Here is a 24,846-nt window from a genome sequence, read left to right on the forward strand (position 1 = left end):
GCAGACGCTTAACGACTGAGCCACCCAGGCGCCCAAACACAGTCATTTTTGACATGAATAACATAACCACATTTATGGAGGAACAAACACACTTTTTTCATGATAAGAACCCCACAAAATTCACCATTTTAACCATCCTAAAGTTAATAATTCAGTACCACTCAGTACATTTGCAATGTTGTCCAATCATCACCACCATCTAGTTCCAGAACATTCTCAGTGTCCCAAAAGGAAACCTCATACCCATTAATATTCCCCATTCTCTCCACAACACCGGCCCCCAGCAACTACTAAGCTACTTTCTGTCTCTGGATTTGCCTGTTGTGGACATTTCATGTAAACAGAATCACACAATATGTGGTTTCAAAGAGCCTGTGACTTCCCTCTTGTATGCCCTCCTGCTCACTTGCCCCAGGGAAGCGAGCTGCCATGTGAGCTGCCCTTACAGGGGTCCCCGTGACAGGGAACTCAGGGAGGCCTTTCGCCAATGGCCAGTGAGAACTGAGGTCCTCAGCCCAGTGACCTTCAAGGAGTGAATCCTTCCAATAGCCACGTGTGAGCTTGGAAATGGACTGTCCCTCAGACAAGCCTTCTGATGAAACCACAGCCCTGGAAAACACCTTGACTTCAGCTTTGTGAGGGACCATGAGTCAGAGGCACAGAGCTAAGCCACACTGATATTCCTGACCCGAGAACGTGACATGAAGCTGCTAAATTTATTGTTTTATTTTTTTAAATTGCTAAATTTTGTGTTCATTTGTTATGCAGAAATAGAAAACAAATACAATTTTCTGCCTTTTGGATTTGGGAGGCAGCATAGACCATATTTAATATGACCACTATTCATTTATTGGGAAACTTGGAAGTCTGTTGGTGTCGAATGAGGCCCAAAGCAAAGGAAGGCTCTGCAGCAGATCCAATTTGTGGCATAAGCTGTCCTGCACTTGGGCCATATAACTTGGAAGGTCCAATAGAGCTAGAGAGGTACATACATGGTAGATGAGACTGTGTGTGTGGTCCCTCGCACCGTCCCCTAGAGCTTGGCACAAAGCCATGTCCTCTGCTGCAGAGAATTACATACCATGCATGCTAAGGAGCTCTGGGTGCTACCTGGCCTTAGATTGAGCACCTGGCCATGGACATCATCTTAGCATGTGACTGGAGCTGTCCATTGGGAATGGGACATTTTCAGACCCATGAAGTTACAAGTTTGGGTGAGTGTGGCAGCAGTCCATTGTATGGTGAAAATGGTATCTTTTTCTTGGTTTTCTATCACATTGTGTTGTCTTCTTGTGTACACAGCTCTTTCCTATTGAGTGCTGGACATAATATATGAGCAATTATAATTTGCGCTACAGGATACTATACTTTTCTTCTGGGAAGATTTTACCCTTTTTTCTTTGAGCAGGCTAGCAGCACCAACAATAAACCCTGAATCACCTGAATACAGTTTCAGAAATTGAGATGAATATGGATTTTATGAAGTCCCTGCAAGGCTGGTCTACTTTGGTGGTATTCACTCTTACAATGTAGCTGTTCAGGGTCTCAGCTCAAAGATAGGACCTTTACAAGAACCCTCCCCCTTAGTAGCTCTAGCCCACCAAGCTGTCAATCTCTGTTCGGGTTCTCAGCCTTCCTACTGCCTCTTCCAGAACCGACTGACCCCTGAGTGGAAAATGTTGCTAAATGTCAGGTGTAGTACTTTGGGTTTCCTTTTATCCCGTCAGAATATTTCACTCTGATGGCATAAAACAGAATTATCTTTTAAAGTTTTTTATTTTTAAGTAATCTCTACACCCACTGTGGGGTTCAAATTCATGACCGCAAGATCAAGACTCGCATCTTCCACAGACTGAGCCAGCCAGGCACCCCTAAAACAGAATTATTTTTAAACGATTATATTTTGGCCAGCTTTTTTTGCTGTTCTCAATGGGAGGCTGACCTGAATTGCCCATTCCTACATGATCAGAGCTTTTTTTTTTTTTAAAGGCAAACCTAAACAATATATTATACATTCATTTATATATTTTTACACTACATGATACGCTGTTTAAACTTATGGGAGGAAAACCCTTCTCCGTGGGGCCACGAGGCCGTCGGGGCAGTTTGAAAGCAGGACAGTTTCTCCTGAAATCAGCAAGGTTGGACGTTCTCACACCTGCGTGCGCCGGAGGGCGGGGCGTGACCGGAGCCGCACCCGCACCCGGGGGAAGGTGGCGTGTTACCCGAGCAGCACCTGCGTGCGCGGGGAGCTACCCTCGCACCTAGAAGCAGGGGAGGCGCCGCAGAACTGCACCTGCTCCCGCCGCTCCCGTCCCTAGACCCCCAGATGCTCCGAGGCAGCGACAGTCACCCCACTCGGGCACCTGAAAGCCACGTGGGGCCGCCCGAGCGACCCCTAAGCCGACACAGCATTCCCGGGGCTCCACCTGTGCGGCGCTCCAACATTGCGCACAGTTCTATAGTTACAGCATCTTCAGTTCATACAAATGAGTTATGTTGAAGACGAATGTGGTGCGCCCAAACAGACCGCCCGGGGCCGTCCGCCTGGGGCCCCCGGGCCCCAGCCGCGAGAAACGGCGGACGGCGCCGCAGCCCCAGCAGGCGTTGCTAGGCAACCCGCGGCTCCCGGCAAACCCGCAGCGCCCAGAGATGACGCCACCAGCCCGCGTCCGCACCTGGACCTGCCCCTCGCGGCCGCCGCATGCCATTGGGCGGCGGGCAGACGGAGGCGGGCCTCGGCCAATGGGCGACGCCGCTCCGGAGGGCGGGACCGTGTTACCAGGGCCGTGCGCCTGCCGGAAGCCCGCGTCGGAGGCCACGCGCAGGTAGGCGAGGAAGGCGGGGTCGGGGTTCGCGGGGCGGCTCCCACGTGGGTGCGGGACCCCGGCGCTTGGCCGGAGGGACCGGCGGAGTCCGCAGAGGGCGCGCGGGGTCCGAGCCGCCGGCTTACCCGGGCTGTGCCCCCCGAGCCTGGCATTCCCTTCGCCACAACCGCCCCTTGACTAAAGCGTTCGGTGGGCTCCCGCGCGTCCGCCTGCCCCGGGCCCGGGCTGGCCGCCGGACTCGCGGCGGGAACGACGCCGACCTGGGGCGCTTGCGTTCTGAGCGGACAGAACGAATAAGTAAGGTGGTGGTGGCCGCTGGCAGGAAAATGAGGCGGAGCACGGCGCGGAGAGCGGGCCGCGTTGGTGTCAGTAGACACCCGGGGTGGAGGGCCCCGGGCGCAGCAGCAGCCGCTGCGGCGAGAGCACAGGCCGGAGGGCGGGCGACAGGGGGGACGTCGGGCAGCCACGCGCGCCCGCAGGCCTGGTGAGGTCGCGGACTCCTCCCCGAGCGAAATGGGAAGGCTTGGAATGCCCAAGAGCCAGACTGGGGCATTCTCCGAGTCATTCTGCATGCTGTGTTGGAAATGGACTGGAGGGGCAGGGGGCAGGGACGCGGGCTCTTGAGAAACGCAGATGGGCGGATAGCAGTGGTACAGCGAGTGAAAGTTAGGCACTGCCCTCTGGACGTGCTTTAGAGACAAGGCCAGCGGGGCTAACGGATACCGGAGTCGTGGGACACCACAGTCTTTAGCTTGGGCTAAAATTTGTATTTCACCAGGTGGCCATTGGTTGAGAGGACAAATGCACAGGAAGATGGGTTTGTGGAGGGCGATCAGAAGTGTCGATTTTGACGTCTTGTGTCTGAGATGATGTGTGCGGGTGTAGGTGACAGAGTGTACTAGTGCAGTTCAGGGAGAGGTTCGAGGTCACCCGTGGATAGTTGGTGTTTGGAGCTCCTGCACAACTACAGTGCGGTCACTTAGCGAATGCATGTAGGCAGAGAGGAAACGGCTCGAAGACTGGAGCCCTTTAGTGCCGAGGGTCAGAGAGGTGAAGGGGTAGGAGGAAAAGCAGATGGTTGTGGGGTCTATTTTGGAAGCCAAGAGAAAAAAAGAATGTGGAGAGAGAAGTGAGCATCAGCTGTCAGATGCTGCTGTTAGGTCAAACAAGGTGAGTACTGAGAATCTGCCATGGGCTTTCATGTCTGTGAGGAGCAAGCGGGACTGTAGTTAAAGGGGTAAGGTGGGATTTTAATCAGGAATAACTGTTGCAGTAGGGATAAGAGCTGTGTGAACTCAGCTGACCTTGGATTTGTCCAGAGGTGACTGAGGGACTAGGGATGGGAAGGGGGAGCGGCACTCAGTAGACTTAGGAAGTGAAAAACTACAAAAGCTGGGGTGGGGGTGTCGGTCCATGTGAAACCCATCTGGGTTTGCTAACTGGCACTTATCAAAGGTAGGCGCCTACCCTTCCACAGGGCCATCCAGTGGGGCCCCATCTTCGGGTGTTGGCTGGGTTCTTTCGGCAGCCTTGACTTTTCTCAGGCAGGCACTTTTAAGGGCGCTGGGGTCATCGTAGGGATGGGGCCTTGAGCTGTTAGAAACTGTATTAGTGTTTTGTTCAAGTCTTTGTGGGCCAAGGTTGAGGACCAGTGGAGAGAGGAGCCTGGCTACAGTTTGGTCACAGAGAGAGTCTTTGTGCTTATGGTGTCCTTGGTGATCTTGAGAACAGTTGTGGTAGAGTGGCAGAAGCCTGGTGGGAGGGGTGTGAGAGGGAACAGGAGGGAAGGGGTTACAGGCAGTGCGGGTAGGTGGCTCTTGAGGATCTTGGCAGGAGGAAGCAGAAATGGGCTAGGAGCATGTGAGATCAAGAGAGTTTTTACGATGTGGGAAATCTTAGTTGATTGAGTAGAAGGGAAGCTGGAACAGTGCAGGAGGGCAATTGCTCAGGGATGTCCCTGCATAGGCGGGGCATGGAACCCAGCGCCGGAGTGGAGAGTTTGGCCTCTGTTGGAAAATGGCAGGATTGCATCCTAACAGGAGAGAAGGGTGGGGGGTAAATGTGGGAGCTCGTGGAAGTTCCCTTCCAGTTGCTTTGATTTCCTCTGTGACCGGGAAGTAAGGTTCCGTGAGAGAAGGGAGAAGACCTTGGAGATTTGAGAGGAGAGGCTCTTTCAGGCGAGTGGCTGGGGTGGGGAAGTGTGGGGCCACTGGTGAGGCTGAAGGATTATTGGACCCCGGGGTGCTGAGCAGGGTGAGCTGCAAAGAGGGTAGGAGGGCTCGGTGAGTAAGAAATTTGGAGCTTTTGTAGTAACTGGGCTTTGAGTTTGGCATTTGGAGGAGGGTGAGGGGAGGGTAAGGTACCCTGGAGAGCAAAGTCTGGAGGCCATTCTAAGTGGGCAAGTCAGAACGCAGACCAGTCTGGATCAAAATGAACAGGAACAAAGTCCCGGTCCTGGCACAGGAGCTGGGATTCCACTCCTGGACTCCTTGGACGGATTTCCTCGAGGGCTGTGGATTGTGAGGGCACACACCCTCCTCCAGGGGCCCTTCCCTGCAGCCTGATGGGACGTATCAGAGGGGTCATGCTCTGGGTGAGAGGGTGCATTGGGGGCTACGGGTGGGAATTTCAGATTTAAGAAGACTTTTTTCCTATAGGCTGATTTATTTTTTTAAGCTCCTGTGGGGTTTCTTTTCAGCCCTGGAGACCTGGCAGCCTCAGCCCGTTGGTGCTGACACGTCCTGACCAGTGACTGTCGCCAAGCCCAGACGGTTAGCTGGTCTCTGTGTGTCTGATGTGGGCCCTCAGCTTCCTGCTGGTAGAAGTAATTATTTGCTCCACTGAACACTTAGAGCTGGTACCTTAAAATAAAGTGTTGTGTTTCTGCTTTTGTTGTAGAAATTACAGAAAAGTAGAAGGGGGGAAAACCATACTTGTAATTCTAACTCCCTAAAATGTTAGTATTTTAATGTATTTCCTTCTAGTTTTTTGCTTCATACATATTTGTGTATCATTTTTCTTACAAAATGAGGGTCACATTGTACATCCGTAGGTTTACGCCCCATCTTTTCCCTTTACGTTGTACTCCGAGCGTTTACTCACATGACTGAGTGCTTGGTGTGCTCTCGGGCAGGCGTCTTCCTGTGCGCGAACGAGTCATTCATTTTCCCAGTCAGCTATTGTTGGAAATTTATGGGGTTTTCAACTTTTTAATTGAAGAGGCGTTATCATCCCTTGTACAGTGCCATTGTCATCCTTATATTTGAATCTCAGTCCATGATTATTTCATCAGGATAAGTTCTAGAAGTGGAATTACAGGCCAAAGCACTTGATAAATGTTATCAAATTACCTTTTAAAGAGACTGTGCCAATTTATTCTCCTGTCAGTAGGCATGATAATGGCCTTTTCATCATTCTCTGGCTAATCCTGAATAATAGAATTTTAAAAATCGTTTATGGGGCGCCTGGGTGGCTCAGTTGGTTAAGCGACTGCCTTTGGCTCAGGTCATGATCCTGGAGTCCCGGGATCGAGTCCCGCATCGGGCTCCCTGTTCAGCAGGGAGTCTGCTTCTCCCTCTGACCCTCCTGCCCTTGTGCTCTCTCTCTCATTCCCTCTCTCTCTCTCTCAAATAAATAAAATCTTTAAAAAAAAAAATCATTTATGTAAAAGAAATTTTTAGCCTATCCAGTTAGCTAAGTAATACATGCATACAGCTACAAACCTCCAGGTACTGGGACATGGAAAAGAACAGCAGCGGTCAGCTGCCCCTGGACTGCTCCTGGGAGGCAAGCCCTGTCATCTTTCAGCTTTTCAAACTGGGATCACTTTCAAACTTCAGAGGTCTGCCCCCTAATAGGTTGCCCCGGTTTCCTCACCCGTGTGCCACCCTCACTGGCCACAGGAGGAACTGAGTTCATACATGTACGGCACTTAGAACAGGGCCTGGCACATGGTAAGCGCTGGGTAAATGTGAATTTTCACGGCCACTGGTGTTATGATTAGTTTTCCTAACACCCCTGCCCCCTCCACATGACCTTCCTCCCGGCCACCAAATACGGGGAAAGCTTATGCTGGCGTAGCTTTATGAGCAACTAGATGTTTTGCAGAAAAACCTGTGAGGAAAAAGAAACACGTAAAGGACGGGTCTTGAGCCTTCTGAGGTAGTGACGCCAGGCCGCTTAACCACTGCCGACCTCCAGGGGCTCCACTGACGCTCGTTTCTTCCACACCCTTCTCAGCAGATGGATTCCTCCCTCCGCTTGCTTGTGTGTTTTTCAAGCAGCACCTGAGGACGCTGAGGAGCGTTTGTTGGCTCTGGACGTGCCAGATGCTTAGACATGCTCACGCCCCCCCATAGCTTCTCTGAAATAGGGTTACTGCTGAGGACAAAAAAAGAAAGAAAGAAAACTGGTACAGGGCCATCATATTGTTTAATTTATTACAAATAATTTGAGAGCGATTAGAGGGTTTTTTTTTCTTTGTGTGTTTCAGTGTATTCACAGGGTTGTGTGACCATCACCGCAACCTAATTTCGGAACATTTTCCTTCTCCCAAAAGAAACCCTGTACTATTCACAGTCACTCCCTGCCCCTGCCCCCCACCCCAGGCCTGAGCAAACACCAGGCTACCTTCCTGTCTCTGTAATTACTCATTCTGGAAATTTCATAAAAATGAAATTATACAATCTGTAGTATCCCGTGACTGGCCTCTCTTACATAACAGAATGTTTTCAAGATTTATCCAGTCAGTGCTTCATTCCTTTTCTTTTTGGCCGAATGAATATGATCATTTGACTGTTTCCCTTGCATGGGCATACCACATTTTGTGATCTCATTATCAGTTGGTGGACATTTAGGTTGTTTTCGCCTTTTGGATGTTATGACTAATGCTATGAACATTAGCGTTTGAATTTTTATGTGGATGTGTTCATTTTCTGTGGTGGAGTTGTTGGGTCATATGGTAACACGTTTAACTTGTTGAGGATCCACCAGGCTGTTGTACAAAGTGGTTGCACCATTTTATGTCCCACCAGCAGTGAAGAAGGGTTCCAAGTTTTCCACATCAATATTTATGATCTGTCTTTTTTATTTTAGCCAACCTAGTGACTATGAAGTGGCGTGTCATTTGATTCACATTTCCCTAATGATGAATGATGTTAAGCATCTTTTCATGTCCTCATTGGCCATTTGTGTGTCATCTTTGGGGTAATCTGTATTCAAATTCTTTGTCCATTTTTAAATGGGATTTTTTGTTGTTGTTGAGTTGTAAGAATTCTTCATACATGGTGGACACAAGTCTCTTGTAAGTTATATGACTTGCAAATATTTTTTCCAATTCTTGACATTGTCTTTGTACTTTCTTGCTTACATCATTTGCAGCACAAAAATTTCTAATTTTGAGGAGTCCAAAATTTATCTGTTTTTTTCTTTTGCTACTTATGTTTTTGGTGTCATCTAAGAAACTATTGCCTAATCCAGGGTCTTGAAGATTTACTCCTATGTTTTAGCTCTTATATTTAGGTTTTTTATCCATTTTGAGTTAATTTCTGTGTTTGGTGTGAGGTAGGGCTCTCAGTTCATTCTTTTGCATGTGGAAGTCCAGGTGTCCCAGCACCTTTTGTTAAAAAGGCTGTTCTTTCCCATTAAATGGCCCTTGTTGAAAATCCCTGACCATAAATATAAGGAAATGTCGTTTTCTATAACAAACATTGATTTTCTCAAAGTCATGAGACACCATCTCTTAGAACTATTAAAAGAAACCTTTTTGTAATATGGAAAAAGTCTTTCTCTCTTTTTAGCAAATAGACTTAGTGATTAAACTTTTTAATGATAACTTACAGAATGAATAAAGATTTAGCTTAACTTTTATGGTAACTGGTGTGTAAATATTTGCTAAACTTTCCTTATTTCTCCAACAAGGTAATTGGCTAACAGAGTCCTTTGTCTTTTCAAAGCTCCTGTGTCAACAGTCTCTTGTTATTTCAAGATTTCTTATTACACTGCTAATTGAAATTTGTAGCCTCTGGCTTTGAATACTTTTTTTAGATAAGGCTTAATTAAAGAACGTGGAGCTTGGAATTTTTCTGATTCTACAACAGTAATACTCTTTCATTGTGCTGTAATCAATCACAGCCCCAAATGGGGCAGAGGGAGCCCTCCATGCTGGTGCGGTGTCCTCTTGGATGTGGCCCTATGATCATTTGACTGTTTCCTGGGTGTTCAGCACAGCTTAATATCCCAGGTTCACATTATACTTTACTTGGTCCAGACCGGGAATCTTAAGGAGCTCTGCACCCCCCCCTTTTTTAATAGAGAATGGTATTTAGAACCCAAATCTGGGCTTTCCATGTCTGCATTGCTTCTAGGCCCTTTACATTGTGATCACCCATTATAGTTGCCCTTCCCATAATGCTTTCCCACTTCTGTTTGGCTTCGGGTAGCACTTATCATCTTCTGATGTATCCTGTATTTGTGTCCCCCCATAAGCATGTCAGCTGTGTGTGGATAGGTCTTTTAGACTGCCTGGTCCAGCCTAGAGCAGCTCCTAGCACATGCTCAGCATTCTGCAGGTGGTGACAGAGTGACCGGCAAGTGACGACACACAGGAGTGGAGCGTGCCTGAGGTGGGATTGCTGGGTGATGGTGTGTGCATGCTTAATTCCACCAGCTGATGCCTTGGTGTAATTTTCCCCTTTTGTCCCTGTGGAAACAGTTTTGCTTTGGGGGAAATTTACATCTTGGTACATCAGGACACACCCAGCTTTTGCTTGCCTAGCTCTGCCTATGCTGCCTGCTCTGTCCTTCACTGGCCACAGAGGCCTCCTGCCACTGTGCGTGTCTCCCTGCCTGCCTGTCACCTGTGCTCACCTGCTTCTGTCGTATTTTCTTAACAGCATTTATCCCCATGTAAAAGTGTTCTCTCATTTACTTAAATAGTTCTGTCTTTCCCACTAGAAGGGAAGCTTCACGAAATCAAGGCTGTTATTGCCATGCTGTTTGCCCTGTGTTCAGCATCTAGCACAGTGCCTGGCACAGAATTGGTTCTCAAAAAATATTTGCTGAATGAGTTATATTTTTATTATCTTTGGATAGAGTCCAAAATGAGTTCTAGTGTCAAGAGGAGAGGACATTGGGTTTCTGTCCCTTTACCTATATACACGGCCTTGAACAGCATGTCTAAAATTAAATTGAAAAAAATATGGACATAAGTATGCAATAGATACACATATTATCCATATATGTGTGTGTGTGCGTGTATATATATATATATGTAAAATCTGGAATATGGAGGATGAAACCATTGGGAGTGAGTTTAGGATAAATAAAATGAAATACATTTTTATAATTTGTTAGAATAAAAGCTGATATTAGTAGGCCTTTGTAAGTAGAGTTTTAAAGGACTGGTATTAAAAAATAATCTTCATTTTTTTTTTCCAAGTATAAAACCTTGAAAACAAAATGAAACTAGCTGTAAATAAATAGAAAGTCCCTTGTAACCCCACCCCCAGATATAAATAAAGGTAAAGGTTTTGTTTATATCCTTCAGACATTTTATATATATGTATACATAAGTATGTGTATATATGTGTTTGTGTGTTTATTTTATGTATTTTCTCTTATTACTGTTTTTTTCAATATTTTTAAATTTTTTTTTAAAGATTTTATTTATTTATTTGTCAGAGAGAGAGCACAAGCAGGAGGAGTGGCAGGCAGAGGGAGAGGGAGAGGGAGAAGCAGGCTTCCCGCGGAGCAGGGAGCCCGACGGGGCTCGATCCCAGGACCCCGGGATCATGACCTGAGCCGAAGGCAGGCGCTTAACCGACTGAGCCACCCAGATGTTCCAGTATTATTTTCTTTAAAATGAAATTGTGTAATACTACACATAGAGTTCTATATTTTCCATTCTGTATCTGTAACACTATCTCATTTATTTTAATTATTGAGTTGATTTCCATTTTGTTGGTTTATTCTGATTTATTTATTTAATCCTTTGTTAATGTGTGATTGGATTGTTTCTGCTAAAAACCACATGTATGAAAAGCAGTATGTGTATGTTTGCAGGTGCTGGTTATTAAATTATCGTCTCAGCTCCAAAAGCACATTTTGCACTCCACATTGTGGTCCTCACATCATAGCTTGTGGACCTCTGCAAAGTGCTTTTCTGTTTTCAGCTCCTTTTGGGCTCCACCCAAAGAGGGCAATGGGGAGACTGGAGCAGGTGGGGTGGGTGGGGGTGAGGTGGGATGGGGAGTGGGTGGTGGCACTTCTTCTTGCTCTCGCTGTTGCGGTCAGCGCCACCCAGCAGTGGCCTTCGCTGCAGCAGCAGGAGCTGGTTCAGTTCCCATGTCTCCCTCTAAGAATCAGCCTGTTCGCCGCTCGGAGGTCTCCCCTCATATATTCTCCTGCAAATGTCCCCCCGCCCAGACTTCCCCACCCATTAGGTGTCCTCCTTCAGATGTCCCCCCTCAGAAGTCTTCCCTTAGATGCCCTCCCCACAGATGGCTCCCTTGGATGTCCGCCTTCAGATGTTCCCCCTCAGGCATCCTCCTTCAGACCTCCCTCCCTCAGAATTCCTCCCTCAGAGGTCCCTCCTCCAGCTGTCCCCCCTCAGATGTCCCCCCTCAGATGTCCCTCCTTCAGATGTCCTCCCTCTGATGTCCCTCCCTCAGACATCATCCCTCAGATGTCCCTCTCTAAGAATTCCTCCCTCAGATGCCTTCCCTTGGAGGTCCTTCCTCAGAGGTCCCCCTCTTCCCTCAGATGTTTTTCCCACAGACAGCCTCCCTGAGATGTCCTCCCTCAGAAGTCCTCCCTTAGATGCCCTCCCTGCAGATGTCTCCCTCAGATGTCCCTCCCTCAGACATCCTTCTTCAGACGTCCCTTCCTCAGATATCCTCCCTCTGATGTCTCTCCTTCAGATTTCCCTCCCTCAGATGCCCTCCTTTGGAGGTCCTTCCTCAGAGGTCCCCTCTCTGACCTCTTCCCTCAGATGTCTTTCCCACAGACACCCTCCCTGAGATGTCCTCCCTCAGAAGTCCTCCCTTAGATGTCATCTCCACAGATGTCTCCCTCAGATGTCCCCCTCCCTCAGACATCCCCTCCCCCTAGACATCCTCCCTCAGACTTCCTCCTTCAGAGGAACCCTCTCAGAGGTCCCAGCAGCAGCCAGTGGCCTCAGTGGAGGGCTCTCCACTGCGACCTCTTTGACATGCTTCCAGGTTCTGGTACTTCACCCATTTCTTGGTTCCCCTGTGGCACAATCCCACAAAGGAAATGTGTTTTAGAATTCACGGGCTTTTCTCTGTTCTTTTACGTGGAGTTCTAGATGCTGCCGTGCTTGAGAAAGTAGACATAGTCAAACACTTCTCAGATTGTGTGTCATTCCTTTTATGTGGTCCCAGTTGGTGCCTCTTCCACAATCCGAGGAGGCCATCCCAGACACATCGTGGTCCCCTCCACCCATTGGTGACTGAATGCCCTAGTGACAGGGTGCGTGATGGTCACCTGCGGCCTGTGATGCTGCGGCTTCCTCAGCTGATGGGAAAGTAGAACTGGGGGATTTGACTTTCTTTTAACTTGTATATACCATATTTTCTGAAATACCTTTGTACTTCTTTAATAATGGGAGCGTGCTCTTCCCCCTTTGCTTAAAAATGTTGCATGGCCTGAGACCTTTTGTTCCCCATGTATTTAGCAATTTACCTTCTCTGTTGCAGGATGGCAAAACAGAAGAGAAAAGTTACTGAAATGACAGAGAAAAAGAACAAAAAATTGAAGAAGGCATCCACAAAAGAGATCCAGCTGGCACCTCGAGCCGTGTCGGGCACCAAGCCAGCGCACCCCGAGGTAGGCACATGTGGGGCCGTGTCGGCCCCAGCTCGGACGAGCACGACTCCGTGGCAGGGGCAGGGTGGCGCGCGCTGGAGCTGGCCGCGCGAGCGCTGCTCTCGGGGACGGGAGGGATGGGCCAGTGTGTCGTACACTAGGAGAGGTGCCCTGCCCCGGGGGATGCGTGGAGCGTGGCCTGGGAATCTGTACATAAGAATTCAGGTCGTAGCATAAAAATGTTCCTATCTGGCATGATATAAGTCTGCCACAGAAATACGTCTGTGCATTTAAATTTGTTTTCTGTTACCACCACGTTCTGAGCGTTAACATTTTTCTTCTTTATTGAGTTGTCTTTACAATTGCTAGCATGCAGTTGATTAAAATGGCGTAAGAGATGATAAATTCTGACAAATTATTGCACATAAAGTAAAATTTGGTCAGGTATACATCATGCGGTGATATGGCAGGCTTTGCCTGTTCACGCATCTGTGGGTGAGCATCACTGTTGCTCGAGTGGGACAAGGTTGAGTGTGGGTTTTGTTCCTATTTCCCACGCTTGTCTGTAAGCCCTGAACAGCCTCATTCACGTCAGTGAATGGGGATGGAAGTTTGGTCATAACAGCGTTCTTAATTCCTCAAACTCGGAGGCAGTTAATGTGGTTTGGGGCACGTGTTATCATTTTATTTTTAAAGATCTGCCATCAGATGACAGCTTGACTAGGTCCTTCTTCAGTTCTTTTGAAGAAAGGTTGGAAACCACCTGACCTGGTCAAGGATGTGTTGCTGGCTAGTTGAGGTTGACTTTTGCAACACCAATATTTCAAGCTCTGTTTAGTGCTCCCGAGGCGTTTCTGCCCTCAGCAGTGTCCCTGGTAAGATTTAGGGTGACAGGAGGCTTTTTTTTTTTTAATTTATTTTATTTTATTTATTTGAGAGAGCGAGAGAGAGTGCACGCGCGCACATGAGCAGGGGAGTGGGCAGAGGGAGAGGGAAAGAGCGAATCCAAGCAGGCTTCACCCTGAGATCAGGACCCGAGCTCAAGAGTCAGACGCTCAACCCAGGCGCCCCGACAAGTGACTTTTTCCCTCACAAAATGGGGAGAGGACCACGGGGCAGCGGGAGGGAGAGGGGAGGACCCACCTGACAACCAGTCAACTCCCGGGCTGCGGGCCGTTCGAGCCTTTTCTCAGAGCAGTTTCAGGATGGGTGCCAGTGGCATGGGGCCCCGGGAGTGCGCCCCTGAGCCCACCGTGCCACGAGGATGCCCTGCGCGAGTCTCCGCGTCCTTCAGGCTGTGTGCGCCCAGTTTGTTGACTGTCGGTGCAGATCACTTGGGTGCTGCATCCGCGTGGGCATCCCTGTGCTTTTGAGAGATGGTGTAAGCTCATTCATCTCCCTGTGGCCACGGGAGTCCAGGAGTGAGAGGAGATGCTCAGCTGCTGCCCTGGGGGACCAGGGGGTGTGGGGGTGGGCAGGGAGCCTGGCTGGCTCTCGGGACTCTGACTGGTCCTGCGTGCTCTTGGCAGAGAACCTACCAGGTCCGGCAGCTCGTCTGATCAGAGCGCTGCTCTACTCCTGTGTGTGGGAGTCCCGTGGTTTTCCCGGCGTTGGGGTTGGGAAAGCTGGCTGGCGTCACGGGCACCTGCATCTTGCTCTGAATGCAGAGGCTCCTAGCGAACTTGTGACCCTCCCCGCCCTGGGCCAACTCTTGCTATTCTCTGTGCTGCACCACTTGAGCCCTGACTGTTCTGTTCTTCCTGCTTTCCAGATCCCAGAGGGAAGCTGGCGTACGGAGCTCCCTGAGCTCCCATTCGGTGGTTCAGTCCACCCCTGATTCTTACAGAGCTGCAATTACACCTGGTTTTCTTGGGCTGTTTCTAGGATACTTTCCTGCTTCTTCTAGACTCCTCCAGTTTCTTTAAAATAAACCCCATTACCGGGGCACCTGGGTGGCTCAGTCATTTGAGCATCTGATTCTTGATTTTGGCTCAGGTCATGATCTCAGGGTCCTGGGATCAAACCGCCTGTCACGCTCTGCGCTCAGTACAGAGTCTGCTTGAGATTGTCCCTCTCCCTCCCCTTTGCCCCCCCCACCCCACCCCATGCATATACATGCTTGCTCTCTGTGTCTCACAAATAAATAAATAAATCTTTAAAAAATAAAATAAACCCCATACTATCACCCTGGTGATTTTAAGTTTTGTCATAAAACTTCCAGCTTTCCTTTCTTGATGATCTCTGCTTGCTGGCTGCCGGTCACGGGCAGGACCCACAGAACAGTGTGGGTTTATGGTAGACATCAGCATGGGTTAGAATTTCTGCCTAAGATCCAAGGTTAAGTTCAGGTCATTTTTTTAACAGTATGTGATTGTTTTTTGTTACTAAAGTACATGTTGATTAAAATAAATTTGGAAAACAAAAGGGGAGCTTCTGGTTTCTCTTTTGATGACTAGATTTTTGTTTGATTTGTGACATAGTGGAGGAGGTTCCTGGTAGAGGCACGTGCACTTTTGCTTCCTTTTCTGTCCCTCCGGTGTTGAGGCTTGGTGGCAGGCTGGCCCCGCCCAGGAGCAGGAAGTGGGCTTTGAAACCCACCTGTGGCCTGCAGGGGAGAGTGAGTGCGAAACCGGGACCGGCCAGCAGGGGTCGCAGCCTCTCTGCCTACAGGCAGCCGGTGCTTTGCCCCTTGTGTTTCCAGGCCCGGGAGGATTTTTAGGTCCGTCTCTGAGTGAGGTGCTGTGCTTGTGGGCTTGTGTCCTGAAGACCCCTTCTTATATTGTTGGGGCCAGTCTCCCAGGGAAGTGGAGACTTTTCTGGGAGGACACACCTTGGGCTCTGCTAATAAAAGTATTTCTTCACTCTGTGGTTCTCATAGGAAATTATGGAAAAGCGATGTCAGGCAGTTTTTAGAGAGAGAACATTGAATGCTGCACCTAATCTTAAGGAGGGCGGGTGGACCGGGCCTGGAGAGCACATCCTATTAGCCTGGGAGCTCGTGGAAAAGTACTGTGCTGTCCCCCCACCTCCCTGGCTCCAGGATCAACCTCCGGAATCCACATGAAGGACAGAGAAGCCTGTCCCCACTTGGACCACTGTGTTGTCCTCCCGGGACCGTCCGTCTGGATGGGCCTGTAGGACCCTCTGTGGCCACTTCCCACAGCACAAGCGCCCTGGGCCTGTGCCAGGAGGGCTGAAGTTTCCCCAGTGCTCGCCGTCTGTGGCCCCTGGGGGCAGCCTCCTCGGAGCCAGACTTCCCACTGGGGGGGGGGGGGGGCTCGGCACACCCAGTGGGCTCATCTTTGTTTGACTTTCATGCACTCTGGAACATAGAAAGCCGTCTCTGCAGCTCTGGACACTCCGAACCTCGTGTTCCTCTTCACTCCTTCGTTTGCAAGGCTCACTAGCCCATTAACCTGCCAAGGCCCTTACGGGTCTGAATCTTGGAGAGGGTGTGATGTCCTGGGACGGGGCAGAGCCCTCCTGATGCCTTCCTCAGCGCCTTGGTAACTGGTTCTGGCTGGCCGGCCGCAGGCCTTACTAAGGACCTACCACCTGGGCTCTACCCTCTCCCGCGTCCTGCTGGATGGTCGCCCAGGAGGTCAGGGATGGGGTCCACAGGCCTGTCCTCTTCCAAGGATGATGCCCTGGACCAGAGAGTCTCCACCCATTTCATGGCTTCTTGAAACCCTCCTGTGAGCCTGGGCTTAGGGGCTGGACAGTCAGACCTTCCAAGTTGCTGGACCCCTTCCACTGAGAGGGTTGCGAAGATTAAATCTTAGACAGCATGTGTATTCAGAGGGGCTGTGGCCCCATTATCAGTTGGTAGAGGAAAGGGCAGGAGGTCATGGTGTTTCTCCTGCGGGTCTTCCCACCCCCGCTGAGGAGATACTCCATGACTTGGTTTCTGTCCCAGACACTGGGCCACACGCCAGGGAGATGGCATCATGCGTCTGCCCCCTCAGGGTCGGTCAGGCCACTGCATGCCTTGGGGAGCATGTGGGAGGGGGTCCTGCAGTGCACACAGCTTTGGCTGTCTGGAGACAGGAGGGGTGGCTGGTGGTGAGCAGGGGCCTCCTCCCTTCATCTCATGGGTGAGAACCCCTGTGTTTGCAGAGCCCTGGAGTTATCATGGGATAGCTCTGGGATGCCACAGGCCCAGGTTTGGCTGTTGTCCTGGCTTCACACATGAGTCGACCAGAGAGACTTGTGTCCTTGTGGGCTTGTGTCCTGGTACTTGCTCGGTTACCTGGCTAGCTGGGATAGAGAAAAGGCTCACAGTTGGGTTTCCTGCATCTGGCTGCCTTTTGGAGCACACGAGGAAGACTGGGACCGGGACCTTCAGTGTTGTCTGGCCTGGCCCCTTAGGGTAGCTGGGCGGGGAGTTGCCAGTCAGTGGGCGGCTCAGCCGTGTGCATTGGCAGCAATGCCTAGCACCGTATAAGGAATATACCCGGCTCCTTTTTGGCATCTGCTCTCACACTATAAATGTTGGTGATGTGCTTCGGAGAAAGATCTCGGATTTGTCGAGCAGACCGTCCCACGTTGGGAATGACAGTGCATTCCTGAAGTCTGCAGGGCATGGTGACAATAATAGCCACTTTTCTTCTTTCAGAATATAATGTGCTGCGCATTAGCCGTTTGGCTCCCGAGTTCCCAGTGTAGCCTCATGTGCCCCTTGTGTTTTCATGGGCTCTATGGGAACGTGGCCAGAGACAGCGGCGCTGGACGTGGCCCGGGCTCCGCGCTGCCACACTCTGAGTGGTCACAGAGTATTGCTTATCTGGAAGGGAAGCACAGCTACTCCATATGGACCATCTTTTTTCCTTCCTTTGTAATCTCGAAAATGGGATAGGAATTACCGCCATCAAGCCAACAAGCACTTTATAAAACCATCAAATGAGGTTGTGAACTTTAGGGCCTTGAGAATTTGCTCAGAGCCAAAATACTTCATTCTGATGGTATTTTGCCTCAAGAAATATTACTGGTCTGGCAGTAGATTTTTTGTTGTTAAGCTAGTGGGGGTGAGGGGATGCTAATCTTTATAGGCAGCTCCCTGGGAGCCTAAATTGTTTTTCTAGCAGAAGTTCCCCTCTGCCATTGTTTTGTTTTCCACTTGGTGACTACTGAATGCTAAGTTGTCAACCAACTGGAGTTATAAACTGACCGACTTCAGGGCTGAGGGAGTTCAGAGAAAAGGGAGACCCAGAGAAGTCCATGATTGCCCTGAGGCCCACGGTAAGCTGGTGGGAGGCCGAGATCCCCTTGTCCTGTCTCGGCGAGCTCGCTCGAGCTCTGCTGCCTCCTGAGTTCTTTCCTTCTGTGGCTGAGTAATACTCCCGTGTCCTGACCACACATTTGTTTCTCCACTCACCAGTTCTCACACATTTGGGGTGTTTCCAGTTTGGGGCTGTAATGAGCACACTGTGAATATTTGTGTGCAAGGCTTTCTGTTTTCATTTCTCTTGGGTAAATTCTCAGGACTCAGGTGGACCATATGGTAAGTGTGTGTTTACTTTTTTTAAGAAGCTGCTGAGCTGTCTTGAAAGTGGCCCCACCACTGTGCATTCCCACCAGAGTGCTTGAGGGTTCCAGATGCTCCGTGTGTCTGGCCATACTTGATACCGTCAATATTTTTAATTTTGGCCACTCTCAGGAATGTAGTTGTATCTTACTGTGTGTGTGGTTTTTAAAGACAGCTTTATTGAGGTATAATTGACGTGGAGTAAACTATTCGTATTTAAATCATAATTTCTTGTGGTTTCACTAGCATTTCCCTGGTGGCGTGAGCATCTTGTCTGCCTTCTCGCTGCCGTAAGTTATCTTCGGTGAAGTGTTTGCTTGCCTCCCTTCTCCATTTTTGTTGGATTGTTTTCTTACGGTTGAGTTTTGAGAGTTGGTTACATATTTTGGATACAGGTTTTTTATCTGATTTCTGTTCTGTAAGCATATTTTCCCTAGTTTGCAGCTGCCTTTCTCATTTTGTCAACAGTGGCTTTTGAAGAGCAGAAGTTCCGAATTTTGATCAAGTCTAATTTTATCAGTTTTTCTTTGTGGTTTACACTTTCTGTTAACATGTCCTTTGGCTCACTGTTTCCTGGAGGTGCTTCCCAGTCCACCTGTGTGGGTCTTCCTTACTGGTTGTAACTCCTACTTAGCATCTCCCTGGAGTGTGTAGTGTCCTCACAGCCTCCCTGGTAACAGTCCTTTACCTTGTTTCTGCATTTACCTGTGGAAACGCCTGCCAAGTGCCCGTGTGTCCATTGCGTTTGTGTGTGTGACTGCTTCTCTTGGGTTCACACCTGGAAATGGAGTGGCGGGTGGGAGGGTCGGTAGGTGAACACGTGGTGGAGTGTCCGTGGGCCCCACTGCTTCTGTGTCTGGCGATCTGGTGGGTGCAGAGTAAGACCTGTTTGTTTATTTAGAGAGTTGGGGGGCAGAGGGAGAGAGTATCCTCAAGTAGATTCCCTGCTAAGTGTAGAGTCCCGACACGGAGCTCCATCCAAGTAGGGCCTGTTTTAATTTGTATTTTCGTAATCACGAGGGACTGAGATGGTTTCTAGTCATTCATTAAGGATTTGTCTTCTGCCATGAATTTCCTCGTCACATCTTTTGCCTTTTTTTAGAGGAACTTTTTGTTGTTGTTGTTCGTGTATTACACATACTTTCTCCCAGTTTGCCTTTGATGGTGATGCTCTCCATGTGTACAGGCAGATGTCAGATCTGTCTGGTATTGGGGCGCCTGGGTGGCTCAGTCGGTTAAGTGTCTGCCTTCGACTCAGGTCATGATCCCAGGGTCCTGGGATCAAGTCCTGCATAGGGCTCCCTGCTCAGCTGGGAGCCTGCTTCTCCCTCTCCCTCTGCCTGCCACTCCCCCTGCTTGTGCGGGCTTGCTCTCTCTCTCTCTGTCAAATAAATAAATAAAATCTTTAAAAAAAAAAAAATCTGGTATTGTTTTCCCCCTTAAGGTAAAGGCTGCCTTCTCTCTTCCACAGTTATGAACATATTGTCTTATGTATTTTTTCTAAGTTTTGTTGCATAGTAGCCCATTAAGTTACCACACCGTTATTTATTTAACTTGCTTCTTGCCACACTGTGTAATTCTTCAGTTTTTGAAAGTGTGTTTTAAGATTGAATAGAGTAAGTACTTCCTTATGTTTTGGGGACGATGTTCTTGGCCTTTGTCACATATTTTCTTCTTTGTATGAGTTTTGGAATCAGCTTTCAGGTTTCATGAAAAGTCTTTTGTGGTTTATTGGGGTAGTTTTTAAGTCCTTCATGTAAGTTTCATGCTCTTTTCTGAGGAGATCTCCCTATCTGTCCAGGAGTGAGTGACTTGGACAGGGTTCCTATAGCAAGCACAAGGCAAGCTCCATTGGTTTGGTTTTTTGTGTCACATAACGTCAAAATACAACCCGGCGGTGGAGGCTGGTTTGCGAGGAGTCCTGTTGTTGCCTGCACTGGACACCCCCGGGCCCCTTGGGGCCCGCTCTGGCCACCCTGCTGTCCCTGCTCGGCCACACAGTGTGCCCCTCCTCTCCTTCTGCCCCACGTTCCTTTCTGAAATTGAGCTTCCTGGCCGGACCAACCTTTTAATTTTCTTCCACTCCTTGTTTTCTCACATCCTCCGTGTTGACCCCTCACTGAACTTTTCTATAACTGATCAAACCTAGCGGCAGCTTGCTGGGCTCAAATTAGGACATTTAACTTATTCAGCAAGTATATATTAAAAATTGTGTTTTGTGCTGCTACAGATACAAGTTCTATTTAATGTTGAATTAACATATGTTTTCATATATAAGAGGTTATCACACTGTTCATTATTGTATGTATTTTTCAACCAACTCTAATAATCTAATAATAGATCTGTTTTATAAAGGAAGGTGAATCAGGCAAGGTGATCTTTTTTTGTTGTTGTTATGAGGGTTGCGGTAGAGTTTAGAGGGCTTTGGGACGGTCTCCTGTTTGTAGTAACCTGCACTGGCTTTTCTCACGTATAACTTGTAGCAAAACACACAGTATGTAAAACTGTACTTTTTTTAGATAGAGCCTAGTTAATTTACCATGTTGCTTTATATCTGGGTTTACAGTCACATCAGTCACTGTTAGGGTGGAAAAATCGCACAAAACATGAGAAAACCCAGTGATGGTTGGGTTCTGACCCTGGGGGGTAGGTAGTATTTCTCACTGATTTCCTCCCATTTGCCTTAAGTAGCAAACGGTGAATGGACTGTCCCAAGAAGGGGAGCCTGACACAGGCCTGATCTTGAGTTGGGTGTTTCCAGAAGAACGGAAGGGGCCTGTGTCTGCGGCCATTTTTCATCTCAGTACGTGCTTGCAAAGCATGTGGTAAAGTTTAATATCCGTACAGGATTAAAAACAATCTCGGGGCGCCTGAGTGGCTCAGATGGTTAAGCGACTGCCTTCGGCTCAGGTCATGATCCCAGGGTGCTGGGATCAAGTCCCGCATCAGGCTCCCTGCTTGGTGCGGAGCCTGCTTCTCCCTCTCCTTCTACTGCTCCTCCTGCTTGTGCTCTTTTGCTCTCTGTCAAATAAATAAATAAAATCTTAAAAAAAAAAAAAATCTCTCAATCCCCTCTCCGAAATAACCCTTTCCCCCTAAAAAAAACAGTAACGGTTTATTACAAAATCAGATACCTCTTTTTTTTTTTTTAATTTTTTAAGAAGATTTATTTATTTATTTGTCAGAGAGAGAGAGTGCACAAGCAGAGGGAGTGGCAGGCAGAGGGAAAAGCAGGCTCCCTGCCGAGCAAGGAGCCCGATGCGGGGCTCGATCCCAGGACCCTGGGATCATGACCTGAACTGAAGGCAGACGCTTAACAGACTGAGCCACCCAGGCGCCCCAGACACAGCTTTTTATATCTTACTTCAGCAGAAAGGTGCTCACAGAAAGGTGCTGAGGAGATTTGGGGCGGCTCTTCCTCTGGGCTCTCCACCTTGGGGGGCCCTGGCCTTTGAGTCCATCCTCTCATCCTGGGAGGCCACCAGAGCTGAAGTTCTGACTTCTGGGCACCTGCAGATCGCCTCAGGACAGAATGGCCCCCGTGTCCTGCCATGACTCTGGGTTCTAGCTTCTGGGTACCACTCAGTTTGGGCCTGGAGATTCCCTACCCTTGTCAGTTCTTTGACGCTTTGTGAAAATAGTTGGTTTTTGTACTTTGGCCAGCGTTTTGGTCACCATGCCTCTCCCACACCTCAGAGAGTTGATCTAAATCAAATTAGGGCTTGGGGCCAGCTAGGAGATGTCTGAGGCCTCGTGGGCCGTGTGGTCTATGTCACTGCTCAGGCCGCACGTGTGGAGCAGAAGCAGGGCACTGGCAGTATGTAAGCAAACGGCCACGGCCACGCCCAGAGAAAGTTTATTTACCAAAATAGGCGGGCACGGGGCCCTTGGCCCAGAGTTTGCATTCCCCTGGTCTAAACAGTCTAGCCCACCCGTGCTGGGCCCTGGCCCACACCGCTGCTCCCAACCCAGATTCATTCCCTGCTCTGGAGCAGTCCTCCCTGACGGAGGTCTGGCAGCTTAGGCTGCAGATCTTTCGGCCCCAAGTTCCTGGGTCTCCACAGTATGAAAGGAAGCCCAGGGATTGCACTTTGGGTAAGGGATGGCCCTTATCGGGGGTCCTGGGAAGGTTGACAGGCCTCTGGGTTTGTCCTAGGGACTGATGAGGGCCCTGTGTTGTTGCTGCAGGGGGAAAGGTTACCATGGGCACCGCCACACAGAGGGCTGATTAGAAAAAGAATACGGCGTCTGTGAACGGCAAGAGAACATTTGATTTGAAATATAAAATTGGTATCTACATAGACAGGAAGCAGAACCACCAATTGGTGCTAATGTGGCGAGCTTGGACACCTGCGCTCTCTTCTGGACACAAGCCCCGACGGTCCAGGCTCTAGCCACCTGAGTCCCCCGGTCTGTGGCTCCTCTGTCCCATGGGGAGGCCGCTGGCTGAGATCCTGGCTGCAGCTTGTTGGGGGAAGCGAATACAGATCCACAGAGCACAGAAATCTCAGAGGGAACCTCGCCTCAGGATTTTAAAGGCTGGTGGTACTGCAGAGGACAAAACCCATCTGGGCTCTCTGCTGCTCAGCCTCCATCTGGGGGCGGTTGGGGGGCCAGGTGTCCTGACGACCGTTGTGAGGAGCTGGCCTCAGGGTGGTGTAGGTGGTTGTGTGGTGAGTCCCTGAAGCTGCCTTTAAATCCTCGAGGGGCTTTCTGGTGACAAAGCGGGCTCTGCAGTGCTCGTCTGTGCGCCCTCTTACTCTCTTGCGGTCGGTGAGCAGAAAGCACAGGGAGGTAGATGCTGGCCTGGAATGAGGTGGTACTTTTGAAAGTCAGAGTCATCGTGGGGCGCCTGGGTGGCTCAGTTGGGTAAGCGACTGCCTTCGACTCAGGTCATGATCCTGGAGTCCCTGGATTGAGTCCCGCATCGGGCTCCCTGCTCGGCAGGGAGTCTGCTTCATCCTCTGACCCTATCCCCTCTCATGTGTTCTCTCTCTCTTATTCTCTCTCTCTCAAATAAATAAAATCTTTAAAAAAAAAAAAAAAAAAAGAAAGTCAGAGTCATCAAATAAGAGGTAGCGAGTTCACCTGTCACTGGGCACGCTCCAGCCAACACAGGGTGGGTGTGTAGGGCTCGCGCTGGGAGGGTTCCTGTGGGGAGGGGGATGGAAGTGGGTGCCATGTGAGGCCCCTTGCAGTACTCCAGACCCTGTCCCGCCCACTTTATGTCCTTGTGGCCCAGGGTCGTGGCTCAGGGCCGGGCCTGCCTGTGAGGAAGCCGTTGTTCCCGCTGGGAGCCGCCTGTGGCAGGTGGACGGGGCCGGCTCGTCTAGAGGGCCTGCTTAGAACTGTGCCTTTGGAGTGCTCACTTTGATGTTTTCTGAAAGAGAGTTTATTTTATTTTTTATTTTTTTGAGTAGGCTCCAGGCCCAGTGTGGAGCCCAGAAGAGTTTATTTTTGATGTAATTGCAGATACATAGTAAATTGCAAAAAATTGTAGGGAGGTCGTCCAGTGTGCCTTCTGCCCAGTTTCCCCCACTGATCACAGACCACAGTGTCAAAACCAGAAATGGACATGGGCACAATCCACAGAGCTCATTCTGATTTTACTAGTTCTGTGCGTACTCATGCACGTGCACTTGCATGTGTGTTTGTGTGTGCACGCTCGTGTGTGTGCCTGTGCTCACGTGGGTGCCTGTGGGTGCCTGTGGGTGCACGTGCAGCTTTATCACTGGTGTAGGTTGCTGGGGCCACCACCACAGTGACGGTGTCACCACACAGCTCCCTGGTACCCTCCCTTTCTAGCCATTCACTCATTGAACGAAGGGCATTTGGGTTGTTTCCAGATCTTTGCTTTTACGAATAAAGCTTTTATGAACATCCATGAGCACGAGTTTTCATTTTTCTGGGGTGAGCACCCAGGAGGATAACTGCTGGGTTGTTTGCTATATGCATGTTTAGTTTCTGAGCGAGCGGCTGTCTCAGCTTACGTTCCCACCACCATCTTGCACGAGATGAGCCCCTCCACCTCCTCACCAGTATTTGGTGTTTCTCTGGTTTTTATTTCAGTCATTCTGATGATGGTGGTGCTCACAAAAGTGCCCTAGGAATTAGGAGAGGTGAAATTAAAACTCGCTTTTCCAGTGTTTGGTGACGTGTGCCCCTGGCTTGGTCAGTTCTGGAAACTGCCAGTAGGCTGGTATTGGGGCATTGTCCTGGCTTTGTGGCGGGGCCGTCCTCCTGGGTCCAGGTTTGATGTGGCCTTCTCTGCCCTGCCCCTGTGTGACATCCTGTCTCTTTCTCCAGGAGCTTTTCGGGAGTGGCGGGCCTCACTGGGCATCGTTCGGAGGTGGCTGGGACCACGGGGTCTGTTAGGTTGGCCTTGAGTGTGTGTGTGCCCCTCAGTCTCTACAATGGGTTTTCTCCACTCATTTGTCAAGTCTGAAGAATTGCAGAAAAGTTGGAAGCCAATCAGCTTTCCCTGCTGCCATGGAGACATGGCAGTCCTCATTCTGGGCCAAGGAAAACAGGATCCTCCCCCCACCCCCAATCCAGCTGTCGGCACATCCATTGCTAATGCTCTCACTGCTGCTGGGGCCAGCCAGCGAGATATTTGTAGCTTTGCTTCCTTCTGCTCAGCAGAAAGTAACTCAGCAAAGTGGAATTTTA

General features: G+C 49.5%; 1 protein-coding gene across 1 annotated transcript in view; it reads left to right on the forward strand.

The window, feature by feature from the left end:
• Positions 1-2,496: 2,496 nt before the first annotated feature.
• Positions 2,497-24,846, forward strand: part of C5H7orf50 (chromosome 5 C7orf50 homolog) — a 133,841-nt gene continuing 111,491 nt past the window's right edge. Inside the window, exons 1-2 of the mRNA XM_021680087.1 lie at positions 2,497-2,828; positions 12,545-12,674. Coding sequence (XP_021535762.1) covers positions 2,497-2,828; positions 12,545-12,674 — 462 coding nt within the window. The remainder of the gene's footprint in view (positions 2,829-12,544; positions 12,675-24,846) is intronic.

This window comes from Neomonachus schauinslandi, chromosome 5 (assembly GCF_002201575.2).
Source record: "Neomonachus schauinslandi chromosome 5, ASM220157v2, whole genome shotgun sequence".
NCBI classification, from domain to species: domain Eukaryota; kingdom Metazoa; phylum Chordata; class Mammalia; order Carnivora; family Phocidae; genus Neomonachus; species Neomonachus schauinslandi.